This window comes from Atractosteus spatula, chromosome 11 (genome assembly GCF_055471065.1).
Source record: "Atractosteus spatula isolate fAtrSpa1 chromosome 11, fAtrSpa1.hap1, whole genome shotgun sequence".
Taxonomy (NCBI): Eukaryota; Metazoa; Chordata; class Actinopteri; order Semionotiformes; family Lepisosteidae; genus Atractosteus; species Atractosteus spatula.
The window spans coordinates 23,926,393-23,943,089 of record NC_142716.1 but is presented as its reverse complement, the minus strand read 5'-3'; the positions used below and the strand labels follow the sequence as shown (position 1 = coordinate 23,943,089).

General features: G+C 34.2%; 1 protein-coding gene across 1 annotated transcript in view; it reads left to right on the top strand.

Moving 5' to 3' along the window:
* The first annotated feature begins 230 nt into the window (after nucleotides 1-230).
* The window catches only part of LOC148823719 (vitellogenin-like), a 25,332-nt gene continuing 8,865 nt past the window's right edge, over nucleotides 231-16,697 (top strand). Inside the window, exons 1-17 of the mRNA XM_088928093.1 lie at nucleotides 231-270; nucleotides 362-382; nucleotides 3,251-3,402; nucleotides 4,004-4,255; nucleotides 4,606-4,750; nucleotides 5,063-5,207; nucleotides 5,690-5,840; nucleotides 6,206-6,363; nucleotides 8,010-8,175; nucleotides 9,551-9,676; nucleotides 10,801-11,019; nucleotides 12,775-12,992; nucleotides 13,102-13,211; nucleotides 14,965-15,089; nucleotides 15,174-15,269; nucleotides 15,615-15,734; nucleotides 16,064-16,253. Coding sequence (XP_088784219.1) covers nucleotides 231-270; nucleotides 362-382; nucleotides 3,251-3,402; nucleotides 4,004-4,255; nucleotides 4,606-4,750; nucleotides 5,063-5,207; nucleotides 5,690-5,840; nucleotides 6,206-6,363; nucleotides 8,010-8,175; nucleotides 9,551-9,676; nucleotides 10,801-11,019; nucleotides 12,775-12,992; nucleotides 13,102-13,211; nucleotides 14,965-15,089; nucleotides 15,174-15,269; nucleotides 15,615-15,734; nucleotides 16,064-16,253 — 2,434 coding nt within the window. The remainder of the gene's footprint in view (nucleotides 271-361; nucleotides 383-3,250; nucleotides 3,403-4,003; nucleotides 4,256-4,605; nucleotides 4,751-5,062; nucleotides 5,208-5,689; nucleotides 5,841-6,205; nucleotides 6,364-8,009; nucleotides 8,176-9,550; nucleotides 9,677-10,800; nucleotides 11,020-12,774; nucleotides 12,993-13,101; nucleotides 13,212-14,964; nucleotides 15,090-15,173; nucleotides 15,270-15,614; nucleotides 15,735-16,063; nucleotides 16,254-16,697) is intronic.

The following is a 16,697-nucleotide window of genomic DNA, read 5'->3' as shown; positions in this document are numbered from 1 at the left end:
TTTTTATTTTTAAATGTTTACTTGCATTCAGAAAATGGTTGAATATCACCCCATATCTGAAAACCAAAATGATTAAATTAACAGTGCTCTAGGTCATTTTAACCGAGCTGACTGGATGACAGTGAATTCCAAAAGATATAAAGTCTGAAGTTCAGAAACTCCAACACCTCAAGTTTTCTATAAATAATACACATGCAGTCAATCTTTTGGACTCAATTCCAGATGTTATCATGAAGGGACTTCTCTTAATAGTGAGTTTAGCCTTAGTGGGTAAGTTGTCTTAGATTGGAACTTTTAAAATTTAATATACATATTTGGTTATTTAAAGGCATTGATTTCTTTCCTTTCTGTGTTATTTTAGGATGTGATAAAACCAGTTTAGGTAAGTATTATACAGTTAATATGTTGAAATTCCATAAATATTTAAATGTTATTTCAAAATAAGACTGGTGTTAAGTCAAATCAATATGTAATCAAATTTAGTAAACCTAAGTGCACTTTTATAGTTCATTTATGCACTTTAACAAACATATACAGTATGTATACAGTATGTTTTTGCAGTTCATGTTTCATGTTTAGGGCAACACAGTGGCACAGTGTTTAGCTTTGCTACCTCACAGGGCTGGGCCCCTGGGTTCAATTCCAGTGGTGCTGTGTGGAGTTTGTATATTCTCACAGTGTTTTGTGGGTTTTTTCCTGGGGATCTGGTTTCCTATCACAGTGCAAAGACAAACTGGTAGGTTAAATGACTTCTAGAAAAAGTGTCCCAAGTATGAGTGTGTGCATGTTTGTGTCTGTGTGTGTCTTGCGATGGACTGGTGTCTCGTCAAGGATTTATCCTGCCATACAGTCTGTCCATTGCTTGCCAGGATTGGCTGAATTAGATAAAGCAGTTAGTAAATGGATGGATGGGTGGATTATATATGTGGAAATTAATCTTTAAAAAATACAACATTTTGGTTGCTGTAAGTGTATATTGATGGAGTTCTAACTAAAAATATAGTAATATGCTTACACTGTACTTGGTATAAACAGTATGTACAGTAGATGTTAAGATTATACTGAAACCATATTAAATATATACATTCATAAATAAATTTATACATTTAAATATGAAAATTATACTGTATACTGTAATCAGTAATAGAATTCTTACATTTGAAAGAAAAAAATAAAATTGTGCAAGCTGTTAAGCACATCAATTGTTAATTTGGAATAGTAGTAATAGGTACAAATAAACATATTAAAAAGATATACATAGAAAGATTAAAAAGAATTAAATAAACCCAGCTTGATATATAATATATATATATAATGTATAATATATTCTGTATATTGTCTATATATTCTTAATAATGTTTTTTTAGTGTTTATTTCTGTATGTGTACCAAAAGTAGCATTTTTAGAGCATTTAAAGCATTCAATGCAAACAATCAGAAATAGCATTATGGTGCCCCCAGTATCAATTTTCAGCTATGCTACTGAGAGAATTTTGCTTTCCAAAAGAATTCTAAATAAAGCGGAATGGATGGCAAAACCAAAGGAAGACAAATGAGACTACTCAAAATTAGTCATCTAGATATACCATCACTGCCATCACTTTACACAATGATGTCAAAATTGCCTTTTTTTGCTGTATAATCAAGCAATTCAAATCTGGGATGAAAAGATTAATAGGATGCAAGTGTCACCTTTAATTTCTGATTATTTTTGTGTGTATATGTTGTACTGTTTCAGAATAATAGCAGTTAATGTGTTTGATCCCCCCCATTTCAAAACCATAGGATTTAGCCTTTGCTTTTCCTTTTGATATCTGCCTTTGGACTTAGTGGGCCAAAACCAAAATGAAGACTAGAGAACTGTCTATGAAAGAAAAACAAGCAATTGGGATGCTGAAAGAAAAGAAGAATTCAGCAGAATTATAAAGGCTACGCCACAAGATGCAAACCACTCATCGGCACCAAAACAGAAGGATTACAATTTGTAAAAAGTACAGAGATGAGCCAGTAGAGCTCTGGAACAAAACATTATGGACAGATGAGACAAAAATAAACCCCTTCTAAAGTGATGACAAACTGAAAGTGTGGAACGAACTGCTGATGTTCACTCATCTTTATTGATGATGGAACTAATGTCTGTAGCAACTTGAATGACTTCACAAGTGTACAGGAATATCTTGTCTGTCAATATGTACAGATATGTCAGTATGTCCAACATGTAGCAAGACAATAATCCAAAACACATGGTTAACACAACCATGTTCAATGGGAAAAAAGTGGAAAGTTTTAGACTGGCCAAGTCAATCTCCTGATTTAAATGCAATTGAGCATGTATTTCACTTGCTGAAAAGAAAAGACTGAAGTCAGAAACTGCCCAAAACAAACAGAAACTGGAAATGGCAGCAGAAAAGGCTTGCAATGTATCTAAAAAAAACAACAGTTTGGTGATGTCAGTGGGCTGCAGGCTTGATTCAGTTATTGTGTGCAAAGAATTTGCAACCAAATACTAAGTTTTATATGACTTTAATTTTCTAAAATTTGTTTCAGTATTTACAATATGCTAAAATAGTAGGATGGAACACAAAAAGTAGTATTATTCTAAAACATTTAAGCATAAATTCCCAGAAACACCTAGAATAAAAGGTGATATTCTGTACTTTGGCTCATATTCATCTTTTCATCTCGAATCTGAATGGCTTGGGTTTAGCAAAAATAGCAATTTTGACTTTACTGGAGGATAGGGTATTTATTCAAAATAACATTTCTTAGTTCAGGTGGGTAGCTGCATCAGCATGCTTAGGCTGCAAAGGAACAACTGAGAAGAGAAGAGAAGAAAGAAAACACAACGTTTCAGCTGTGAAGGCTCAGCATGGAATAACATTTTTTAGTTCTCAAGCTACAATGTTTCTTGATATTCATTACTTGTATTACACAGTTCTTTCAAACCTTTGTTGTTTTAGGAATCTTTATGTGGGTACCTAAAAAAGGCAAGCTGTTATTTTAATGAGGTTACATAAAATACAAATAAATACAATACGTTTTAAAAGGTAAAGAGAACTCTGTCAATTGTGGGAGACAAGAGGGTGCAATTCAGAATTTTTAGGAAGTTCCAGGACAAGTGGGTAGAATGATGAGCACTGTGAGGCACCACATAACTCATAAAGTGAGTTGTAATAATTCATAACATGTATTTACTTGCTCATCATTCTCCTTACATTCATTCAATACATTAATTCAGTTCTTTGATTCAGAACCAGGGCTGGATTCAAGAAAGACCTATGAGTACAATTATGAGGGAACCGTGAGAATTGGACATGTTGAAAAGAATATGGTGGAATCAGGCTTAAAAATCTCCTGTTCGGTAGAAATCAGTGGGATTGCAGATCACACCTTCCTCCTCAAGGTACTGTACATATCTATCACTTTATGTGTACTTTATATTTCTACTTCTGTTAAAACAAGTATAAAAGTATAGGCAAATTAGTCTTTTTAGAGAATTAAACAGTCTACAAGAGAAAGGATGCAACTTGGATTCACATCCACTGGCATCTTGTAGCCAGTCTATTTTTAATTTATATGCATTATTTCTCTCTTAGGGTTCTAAGAGGTAATTAAATTTGATTAGTTTTCACTGTTATTCACCATAGTGAAACACATAACAATAAGCCTTAATATCCCTTACTAAATATGTTTAGTTCACATTTTAGTAAATCTTTCTGAAAAATATGTAACCATGTTACAGTTAAACAGCCAAAAGCATAGAAATATTGTTCTAGTAAAATCAGTAATTTCAGCTCATGTACTGTATGTTTTTCTTATTGTGTAGTATTTTTGATGGCTATTCAAATATGATATTTCTTGTTCCATTAATAATCCAAGTAGACTTTAGAATAGGTCTTCCCTTTTATCTAACCTAGCACTTCAGTTATGCAGCAGGAAATGTCTTCAAACAGGAGTGCCCGGAGTTTTCCTAAATGTTTCTTTGATCATTGCTATTTTTATAGGTTATCAATCTGTCCGTTGAAGAATTAAATGGTATCCCTGGAAAGAGTGGATTTTATTCCTCATCAAAGCTGACAGACAGAATATCTTCACAACTTACACAACCCATTAAATTTGAGTACATTAGAGGACAAATTAGGGACATCTATGCAGCGCCAAATGTCTCTGAGACAGTTGTAAACATTGTGAGAGGAATTCTCAATTTTCTACAAGTCACAGTCAAGAACACTCATGCTGTTTATCAACTTGAAGAGGTTTGTATCATTTTTTTAAAACAGTTTTGTTTTGTCTGAAAGTATATGCTCCATTAAAGGACAAAAATATAAAATACTATACCAGAACAATTATAGCAATACTGTATATACAGTACAGTATGTACAGTAATCTTTACAGACTTGATATATACAGTATATGCTGTATATACAGTATACCAAGTCCCTCTCATGCAGATCATTGAATCATCTACTATGCTTGTCTGCTAATGTGATGTAAACAGTCTATATTTAGTTTTATCTATATTCATTTTTACAAGGTTTTATGTCAAGAATATTGATTTGAAACAGGATAAAAGTATACCAAAACAACACTTTATTTATTTTTGCAGCTTGGAATCCATGGCTTTTGCCATACCAGCTATGTTATTGAGAAGGACAAAAAATCCAAGGAAATATATATCACTCGATCAACAGACTTAAGAAATTGTCAGGAAAAGGCAGAAAAGTACATTGGTCTGGCTAATGCTCCAAAATGTAAAAACTGTAAAGAGGTAATTTTTTTTTCTTTTTAAAATAAAGCATTCAAAAATGTGGATTTTAAAACAAATGTAATTAATACCATGATAGAAGCCAGCTATGATACCAAGTGGAAGAAAAAATACATAATTTTTAAACTTTTCATCCTTGAAATAAGCACAGATAATACAACTGTGTCTCTCTTACACACTTGTTATGATGCTATGACATTACCGAAGAAGAAAAGTACTGAAGTACTAGATCTGTACTAAAGTAGGCTATTTCTCTTAAAACATAACTAATGTGTTCTGTAATTATAAATTTAGAAAGGCTCACAAGCAGAAGAAACTGTCACATATACCTACACCATGAAACTAACTGACGAAGGTGCCCTGATCACTGAAGCAAATGTACAAGAAATGCACCAATTTACACCATTCAATGTGAAGGGAGGAACTTCTCTACTGGAGGCAACGTATGTCAATTGCTTATGGACTTGTTCATTGTTGGTTTTTACCAGTTAATGATTTTCTTGACCTTATTTGAAACATGGGGATTCAGGATTTATTGTTTTGGGGAACTACAGGGAGTTCTCCCTGTGTTTGCATGGGTTTACTCCAGGTTGCTCTAGTTTCCTTTGGCAGTTGAAAGACACACTGGTATATTTATTGATTGGCTTCTGGACAAACTGGCACTTGGTGTGAGTGAGTGCAAGTCTGTGTGTTTGTCCAGCAATGATTGGCATCACATCAGAATGTACCCAGCCTTGAGTCTGTTGCTTGCTTTGCCACAGCCCTGAATTGGAAGAAGAATCTAGAATATGAAAAGTGAAGTACAAAACTTCAACAAACAATACAAAATGTTCCAAAGATGTTGTTTGAATTCATAGGTATTATGAAACATACTTTACATAGATTTTTTTTTCTGCTTTTCTTTCTCAAATAATCTGTTTTATAGTAAAACATTTGTGCTGGTAAATGTGAAGGATGCTCAAGGGAAACCACCTAAAATACTACTACAGAACAAAGGAAATCTGAAGTACAAGTTTGGAAGTGAATTAAATCAAATACCACTAGTTTTAATGAAAATGGAAAACCCAGAGTTCAAGGTACCGATATGAATCATCATTATTATCTTAAAAGAAAACAAATAATTTACAGTGTTTAAATGTATTCTTCAGTGTCTGCTTCTAAAAGATTATAAATTAACCAGAATGATTAAGTGGTGTTTCAGCTTCATTTTTAGTATTAATATGATTATGGTTTTAACATTCAGCAAAGTCATTAACTTCATTGCATTTCATTGCATTGCCTACCTAAGAGATGCACACAGAGGTATATATTGTATAATCAATTATAAAAGAAATTCAGTAAACAAATAAAGTTAGAAAAAAATAATATAGACATTATTGTATTTAACATATTAAATAATTTAATAAACTAATCTTACATTTTCTTACATAATGCATTTCAGATTGCAGAATTGATTCAGCGCTTGGTGCAGGCCAATACACAGCAGATAGACGCTAATTCAACCACTGATATCCTAAAGCTGTATCAAGTCCTGCGTGGTTCAACAATTGCAAACCTTGAGGCTGTATGGAAAACCTCTTCTGATGACACAAACAAAAGGTAAATGTATACATAAAACAATTTTCCATTATTCTGATTAGTTTGTTTAGTCTCTAATGTGAATTTTGAAAAATGTTCACTTTGTTGACACTTTCTCTTAACACAGTCTTGTGTAAACGGTCAATTTTACGTTTTATATTTTAATCAGTGCTTTGAAAGTTTTCATTTTTATTATATACACATTCATAAGTTCATATGTATTATATAAATTTCATAAAAGCAAAAAGTCTAAAGAACTAAATAAAACATTAACTAAACCCCACTTCAGTCTTTTTGATAAATATAATTGAAAGAAAATGTATCTATTGCAATCCTGACAGTTTATGTCTTCTTAGGATATTATGAAAGTTGTATTTTTATTTTCGTTTTTTTTTCCATGGCTTTTTATTGTTACACTTGGCTAATGTAGGAATTTAATGTATTTTCAGTATACTCCCCTTTGGCTCCAACGATTTTTCCCCTCTGTGAAACGATATCGGCATTTGTATTTATGCAGGTTGTTTGTTATGTCACTTACTTAACAATGATATGCAATGTGATATTTCAACCATGTAGCAAATATACAGATGCAAAAATATGAAAGTTTGCTGCCCTAAGGATAATCTATATGACGGGCTTAGTGTCACGCCCTCTGCAGCCAGAGGGCGCTCCTTCTCTGTCCTGTCCCTAGTTTCTGGTCTGCTGTCCTTCCTGTCCCTCTCTTTCCCTTGGGCTATATATTTCCGGGTCTTGCACTCTGTCCTCGCTCAGCATTGACGTTCGGATGTCCTGAGACCCGCCTAGCACCAGGGCGCCCCACGTCCGCTCCCTGAGGGCGTAGGTTTCTATACGGCATTCCTGAACTCTTTGCACTAATGAGCCCAGGCCTTTTTCCCGTCTCGCCGCTTCGCATATGGGTCTTTTTCCGCTCTCCTACTCCCCACGGTTAGTCCCTTTGGACATCCGTGACACTTAGATTCTCCACGGTGTATACTTTAATGTTGTTTTAGACTACACAAAATGCTATTGAGCATTGACATGAAGTAAAAGAGCAGTAGCAGGCTATAAGCTGTGACACTTCTGCAAGATATATTAATAATGCTATGTTGTGCATTCTAGCTGGAGGTGCCTGTTGGCTAGATTACAGTTGCAGATAATTAAACTTATTTATCTTATATATATAGAATTTATCATATGCAAGTGGAGATTTGTCTTGATCCTCTGTATGGCAGATGCACTCAGTACTGACTTACTTTGACTTCCTGTAAGAGAATGCTTTTGTTTGACTAGCCCCATAAAACTCACTGTTTTACAGCATCTCAGTGAATACTCTCAAGATACTGTTGAAATTTCCTTTACTGCATTGTCGAACTACAGCCAAAATATCTATATTACAGGTGGATGCTGACATACCCTGTGATTGCACTTGATGGCATCCATCTGTTGAAATTATTCTTATGCAAAAAGATGTGGCTAGGTTATACATTATGTCATACTGCAAAAAGGAATGAAGCTATGGTTAAATGTTTCCTCTTATTTTAAAAATCTGCCTCATTATCTCCTTTTGCCCCTTTTTTCTTAATTTATGAGCTTACATTTTTTGTGCCATTTATAATAGTTCTTTCAAAAAACAAAATCGGTGTTAATCAAGAATATTGTACTTACAGGAGGTGGCTACTGGACTCCATGACTGCAATTTCAGATACCAAGATAATCACATTTCTTAAAAACAGAATTAGGAATGAAGAGATTACACCAAATGAAGCAGGACAAGCTTTGCTCGTAATACTCAATAAAATCACACCTGATTCTGAAGCAGTTGAACAGTCTCGGGTAAGGCTAACTATATGCCATATGTTTATTAAATTATGCAATAATTCTTGCAGAAACTGAATAGAACGTATATTAACATACATATTTTGAAGCCATAAGAAATATAAAAAAGTCTGATTACTTTTTTACTGAAGAAACTGAAGAAAAGTAGAAATATGACATTTAATGGAAATTTAATTTCAGAAGGTTGCTGTGCAGATAGACTGAGCTTTTGTAGTATCTTTTGTAGTATTTTTCTGTGTATCTCCAAATTTGCCTGTGTCCCTCTGCCATCCAGGCACCAGCAGTATACATCCATCTTAAGGGAGTACTGATAATGTATTTGGACTGTCCTGATCCAAAAAACAAGTTCATCACTTGCTTACATGCAAAGACCACTAAATGATCCTGTGGCTGTGATCACAGAAAGGGGACTCTTTCGCTACATTCCTGTGACAGGCAACAGGCTGTTTGGTCCAGGCACTCAAAGATTTTTAGAAATACTTAATATCACAGAATTGTAAGTGAAATAATAGGTCTTGTCCCTACACTGACAAACCCAGAACTGTCAAATGATATAATCTATCCTAACAGACAATATTAGGTCAACATTTCACCTCAAGAAAGCTTACACAATAGGGTATAAACATCAGCACTCCTATGGGATCTTCTTAAGATCTTCCACCAGGGAGCAGACAGTACTATGGATTGTTTCAGATGTGTTTGTGTGAGTCCATATCTTGACTGTAGGAATGAATGTAGTGTCACTCATGGTAGCCTAAAATCAGTTCTAGTTATGCCAGGTCAGGATTAAAATTGTGTGATCCATGGTGCCCATTTCTTGCTGATTTAGTCTAATCTAGTTCTCTGAAGGTCTGAAACAGCTTTGTATGTGTATAATGCCTGCCTGATTTTGAGCATAACATAGTTATATTGACTGAACATTTCAATGGTATGTGACAGTACTGGTCTCCCCCAGTCTTGGACGTAATTAGCAAGCTCAAGGGTACACCCTTAAATGGCACAAATATATTCTTAGAAAGGGGACTGGAAATCAGGGAAAGGGCAGGTGCTCACTTCCAGCAATTAAATTGCTTTAGTGGGATGGATGGATGCATGCTGTAAATTTCTAAGACAGAGTACAAATATAGTCCTACCCACAAGCCAATATGAAAGAAGTCAGTCTATGGGAGTAAATGTATTGAATTAACTTATTTGCTTTTTGCTCTTAATTTTTTCTTGCTCTTGTTCTCCAATGTGGAAGTTTATTGAACTTCACACTTTGAAAGTGTTACATATATAGGGACATATGGTCCCTTGGATTAAAAAAAACACCAGATCAGTCATTATATAAACAACACACAATAACAGTATCTTTCAAATCTAATTTTTTTAGGAATTTCTTGAAACCTCATTTAACAAGAACCATGCTGTTCTCTGGAGAATAACCATGCTTGCATATGGATCACTGATCTACAGGTACTGCGTTAACTCTGAGAACTGTCCTGGAAATGCACTGCAGGTACAATATATTATCATTTGTTTTCTGTCTATTGTTTTTTTTTATTTTCCCTACAGCTGTTACAGAACTACAGCGGTTACCATGTCAGCATCACTAGATGGTGTATGTTATAGCATTAATATTAAGCACACATTCCAAAATGTCATTGTTTTACAGTTGATGCATTTTAAAATGTGAACTCCTGACACCAGGTTAAGTTAAAATTAAGATAAATTCTAAAATAGCAAATTACCAAAACAACAAAACTGGATGATTTAAAAATATCAATGTAAAAATTGCACATTTGAAATTTGCAGTGTCGCATTTCAGCTAAGGATCGTGTAGTTGATAACATGTCTTTTACCAATACTTTAAGTTTATGATGTTGTGTCAGAGAAACTGTCAATCTGCTGTAACCAATACATGTCCTTGTTGTACATGTTGTGATCCCCTTTATATAATTATATATCTCGGAAATGCTTGTCAGAAGCCACTTGATTAAGGTTCTGACTGACCAAAAGCTACACTACCTGTTGCCCACATGACTTTATTTAGTTAGAATTTAGTTTTTAGTCACTTAATTGCCACATGCTGGACCCAAGACATCTTATAAAACATGATATCTCAAAATGAGTACCAAGCATATAACTTTTAATAATAATGACATTTCTCAGGACTTGGGAAAGGTTCCTTTGGAATGCTTTGATTTCCAAAACCAATAGCCACAAAGAATTTTAGAAAAGGAAAAAAAGAAAAAAGTTATTAATGAAATGAAAAAGAAATAATTCTGAATATCCTTAGCCCTACCTCACATGGAGGAGAAATCCAAAAATTAATAGTTTGATCTTAAATACAAAAAAAAAGATACACTTCAACAAAAGTTTAAAGGCAAGACTATAAACAAATTGTGTCTGGTCCATGTAGCATACAAGTGAGCCACTTGGTTAAAGGGGAAAAGGAAAAGGTATGAAATAATCCAACTTGCAGTGAGTTACATGGAGCTGATAAACAACACTAGTTACTGCTGTGCTTGATCAACTTGGACTGGTCCTGTCACAATTATGTTAACATCTACCCTGGGGAAATTCTGAATAACAAAAAATAGTTTAAAACAAATATTCTGTTCCTCTTCGATTTTCTTACAGCCTCTTCATGATCTTGCTCTTGATGCTCTCAGCAATGGCAATGAAGAATACATGATTCTAAACTTGAAGGCATTAGGGAATGCAGGCCAATATGCCAGCATCAAGATCATTATGAAATTCCTGCCAGGATTTGCTTCTGGAGCTTCACAGCTTCCTACCAGAGTCCAGAGTAATGCAGTACTGGCTTTGAGAAAAATTGCCATCAAAGATCCCAAGAGTGTGCGTATTTATTTTTTTAAATGCAGTGGAGAGTGTGAAGTAAATCAGTAGCATAGAGTACCAACAAAAATGTTTATGAACCCCCAATATAATTATAGTAATTACATTTTCTTAAATTTTACCATTGTTTAATTGAAAATGTATTTTTCTTGAAAACAAAAGTGGTTTTTAATTTGCAGTTGTGTATGAAGTATGAAAAATGAATAGATGTATGTAAAATAATATATTTAATACAGTTAAAGGGGTAAATACAATTAGTATCTGGTGGTTTAATATGGACTGAGTGCAGCCATGCTCTATTTTATGGTCAGAAATTTTGAGTGTTTGGTCTTCTCTATAAAGGTAACTGGAAACACCTCATGCTGTGATGGGAAAAGGTTTAAGAGAATCCTAGAAAAAGAATAGTTTATGCTCATCAGTCTCTAGAGGGTTACAAAACAATTTGAGGCTTCTTCCATCCACTCTTAGACAGATACGCAGGACCAGATGTCCTGCCAAGATCTCCTCAAGAGCAACCCAAAATCATCTAAGAAGTCAGAAAGACCCAGAATAACATCTGAGAATCTGCATACCTCTCTTACCGCAGTTAATGTCAATATTAATGCTCTCACTGTGAGGAAAAGAGACTGAACAGGACTGGTTTCCATGGGAGGATATCTAGGAATAACCCCTGAATGATCCACAGAAATTCTGGAAGATTGTTCTATAGACTGATGAATCAAAAGTTGAACTTTTTTTGCCACAATGAGATGAGAAACTTTTTATATGGTGAAAACCAAACAATCGCTTTTAACAGAAAAATCTCATCCTGAATATCAAGCATGGTGGTAGGAGTATCATAATTTGGGGATGCTTTGCTAACCAGGACCCAGAAGGCTTGTCATCATAGACAGAACCATGCATTTGTCTCTATATCAGCAATTCTGGCAAAACCATCAGGAAAAAGGCTGAGGTGAATTGTCTTCATGAGACAATAGCTAGGAACAAACATAAAAAGAACATTGGTGTTCATTCAAAGGTAGCCAAAGAGCAGCTCAATGATTCACAAGATCACTGGAACAATATTCTGTGGAGAGACAAGTCAAAAATTGACACAACGAGAAAAGTGTAATGTATCAAATTCTGGAGGAGAATCTCAGACTATCCATTCATCAGCCGAAGCTGAGCCAAAAGTAGGCTATGCACCAAGACAATCATCCTAAATTTACAAGTGGATCTACAACAGAATGGCTGAAGAGAATGTTTAGAATTTGTGACTGAGAAGGTCAGAATTTGGACCTAACCCCACTGAAATGTTATGGCAAGTCCTGAAGCAAGCTGTTCATACCAGGAAACCTTAAAATACCATAGAATTGAAGAAGTTCAATAAACAAGAATGAAGATTAAAAGATAGGGATTAATCTACTGAAAAGAGAAGGGAATCAAAATATGTTAAATCTAGCCAGTCTGTAACTAGAAAACCAAATATTTAGGAGGAAATATGCAATAGACAGGAGAAAGAGATCTGTGCAGCATGTGCATAAAAGTGATGAAGGAGACAGGCGAGAAGGTGAGAGTGCATTTGACTTTTTTCAGGGTGTCTATAAATGGAGAGCAGGATAGATCCATAAGGATCATTACAGAAATGAAACAGGAAAACAGTTAGACAAAGAACTTTGCCATGAAACCTAAAAGGAATGATTAGTGAGGTAGAGACAAGCAAGAGATTTCATATTTTGAATAAAATGCTGAATGTATCCTCATCAACTTTCCCAGGTACAAGACATTGTAACGAAAATCTTTTTGGGCAAAAATATCCATGCTGAAGTCAGAATGTTTGCTTGTCTGGTCATATTTGAAGCAAAACCATCTATGGCTCTTGTTTCAACAATAACTGGATATTTGTTGAAGGAATCCAACCTACAAGTAGCCAGTTTCTGCTATTCACAAATTGAAGCACTTGCAAGATCCGTTACTCCTGACAACCAAGAGCTGTGAGTGGTCAAAACATAATTAAAATCTTTTTTAAAGATAATAAATTACCATACAATGCAATGCATCATAATATGCTTTGTAACAATGTTTTACATTGATTTTTTACAGGTCTATTGCTTGCAGTGCAGCTGTGAAGATTCTGAGGCCCAAGCTTGCTCATCTAAGCTACCGTTACAGCAAAGCTTTTCATTTCGATTGGTTTCATGGTAAGCACAAATGTCATCCATCCTTAGATAGCCTTTTATTGCTGATAAGCATAACATCAGATATACGGTAAATGTAAATTCCTGGTTACTTAAGTAACTGATGTGAAAAATGCAATAAAAGCTTGTGAATATGTTATTTACCCTTACTGATGTAGCACTGTCAAGGTCTAGACCAAATGTTTTAGTAAACAAGAGACATCTACCCAAAAAACACCTGAACCAAGAAGATTTCAAACAATAGCTTGAAAGGCTATTGAAATTGCTTCAGAAAATGTTGTTTTTTATGGAGTTTACAACAAACGTTCGGGAGGGATAACAACAACCAAGTTCAATCAGACTCAGCTGTCAGCAATTATCAATCGCTCCTGACATCCATTCCTCTCCCAAAATGCTATAAATACTGACGAGATCCTTATCTCTCTCTCTTGTATGTCTCTTGCATCCCACCTCTACCCCATCTCCACCTCTGCAGCTAACCCTTGGTCACCCTGCATGGGGGTCTTGGCCTCCTTGTCCAATGGCCGGGAGGTCAGCCCTCAGCCAAGCAGGTTAAGCCAAAATCTCGCTCCATAATCCTACATGACGCTTTAATTTTGGGTGCATATACAAATACAATAGTTGTATTTATGAAAAGATTAATCTAAATACAGGATAAAGAAAAATAACTTTAAAATGATCAGAAAGTATCCATTTTAATAACACTCTTGCACATACATTAAATGCATGTCTATAAATTTATATTTCTGAACAAATTTTGTTTGCTTAACAATTTATAGTGTTTATGAAGTTCCACAGTAAGTAAACAATAGATAGAATTACAAGTGCAAGCACAATAATACTAGTATAAAAAGTAATACACAAAAGCAAATTATATACAAATACATAACAATTCAGGAAGTTTGGGAGTTCAAATTCTAATCCCAACTTCAGCATTACAGCAAATCACACTGGTTTGCTGGATGTAATTGTCTAGCAGGATGTGACAATGCTGATCTCCAACTGGTACTGTCATTTCATCAGGATAGATAATATTATTTATGGTATTTGACAAAGTATAATTTAAGCTATCTTTTTGTATTCTTTGGCTCATTTCATCATTAGAATTTGACCAGTAATAATTTAGACACTCAGTAAGTGCACCATGTTTCCAGTGAATAACTGGAACATTTGAACTACCAAACTTGAGTACCAAATACAATAATGCAGTACTATGTAAGCATTATTGATTGATGTCATTGATACCTGAAAGGTCCAAGTTGAAGCCTTAACAAGTGTCTTAACCAGGTACTGCAAGAGGTCAAGGACTGAGTAGTTCTGATTTCTGGGTAGTTCATTCCAAACAGTGGGGAGCAACTATGGGGAATGAAACACATGAATGGTGTGGGAATAGACATAGTGTGGTAGAAGAGGTGTGGAGGCAGAGAGATAGAGTAGAGGGAGAGATAAGATGAAGAGGTGGTACTGTACTAGAATGTTTGAGACAACAATGGACGAGAACAAGAGTTTTCAATCAGAAGATATTTCCACTTATAATTTAATTAAATAACACTGTGTTTATTACAGGTTCATCTAGTTCTACATCACCCTGTGACCCTGAATGTTAATGTTATCAGAATATAATTTAATTGAATTCCAAATATACTGTAGTTCTTCATCATCTTCATAATTTGGATGGATTGAATTAGATTCCTCTTACTGCTAATCAAGTTTATTCTAAGGTTTAAGTGCTGAATTAAATCCATTTATTTGTTTGCTGTCTTTTCAGATCCTACCTTGTCAGGTATAGCAGCCGACCTCTATATGATTAATAATGCTGCCAGTTCTCTACCAACGGCTGTTGTGTACAGATTTAAATCCTATTTTATTCAGAGAGTAATACAACCCTTGGAGGTAAGTGTAAATGATTATCTTTAGCCTTTTTACTGCTTTTCTTATGTACTGTATTTCTAATACTGTGCACTTGCATTTTCATAGATTGGTTTACGTGCTGAAGGAATTCAGGAACTTTTCAACAGAAATCCCCTGTCACTCAATGGCAGACCTGGCAGTATTGAAAAAATTTTACAAATGGTAAGTAGCATTGGATAATGGATCTTAAAAGCTGTAGTATTCAGTCAACAATTGACATGTATAAGGATATAAAGAGAATAAGTTCAGACTTATTATATAATTTAGAATTAAAAAAAGAAGACTCTCTGATCACTAAAAAAGGGAAATATTAATCACCAAAGCAAAATTTAAAATTAATCTAACAAAAAGAGAATTCAAGGTGATGTTTATTTTTCAAAGTCAACTGCTTTAATGTTAAGGTTGTAGAACTGTTAACAGGAACATTTGACATATTAAATTAAAACAGAAAGTTTTACAGGAAATACAACAATAATCTATTCTTTTTTAAAAAACATAAACTATTAGTTGTCTGGATGGAAGGCCATACCAAAAGAAACTCCTCTTGTATCTGGCTATGTGAAGTTTTTTGGCCAAGAGGTATTCTTTGCAGATATCAACAGAAATATGCTATACAACAGCATGCAGGTAAGACTTGCGCTTCAGACCTCTCATTAATTAAGTTTAATTGTGTGAATACACAGATTTAAAAAAGCACAATATGTTCAGTTTTACATCTATATGCAAATATGTTCATGACGTACTGCTGAATTGTTAATTGGAAATAACAGAAGATTATTTAACCCTGCATTAAATGATTAAGTAGTGCATTTATACTTTATACAAGTACTATATACAAAAAACAGGAATAAAAATGCACCTTTATAATGCCGGATGTTATTGAAAATACTTCAGGCATATAAAGAATTATCTTTAAAATGGACTAATAGGAAATCTACAATTTGCTTTTTTCACAGACCCTTAGCACAATGGCAGGGAAACAAAATAATACGTTGAAAATAATTGAAGATCTTCAAAATGGCATGGCACTTCATTGGACAAAGCCATATTTGATATTTGAAACACGCTATATACAATCCACTAGCCTTGGTCTCCCAGCTGAAATTAGCAAGTATTACTCTTCTATGATGGGAGTATTCATTAATGGTAAGTACAGTATTAGTGTTTAGATCTGATGCACTTACTTTTATGTAGTTTATGGCTTATGTAACCCTGGTTGATAACCATCTAGTTTATAATTAAAATAATTCCAATAGTTTCCATTATTATTTTTTAATATCAGATATACATTTCAGAATTTTAATAATAATTGTCTTTAAAGGCTGTGGAAATAAAAATATTTTTAAATGAAATATTGTATCTTTAGGAACAATATGGTCAACAACATAATATTGTGATTTGAAGAAAAAGGGCAGAGGTGATAAAATAGTGCAACACAGTAAGACCTTATTTAAAGTTAGTTTGTAATGATTTAAGCAAAGTTTTTTGCCCCTCCTTTTACAAACAAACTTAAAGATAACAATACTTGCAATTCTGTATAAAAATTTTCACAACTGGCTTATACAACAGACATTTTAGCACTGTTCATCT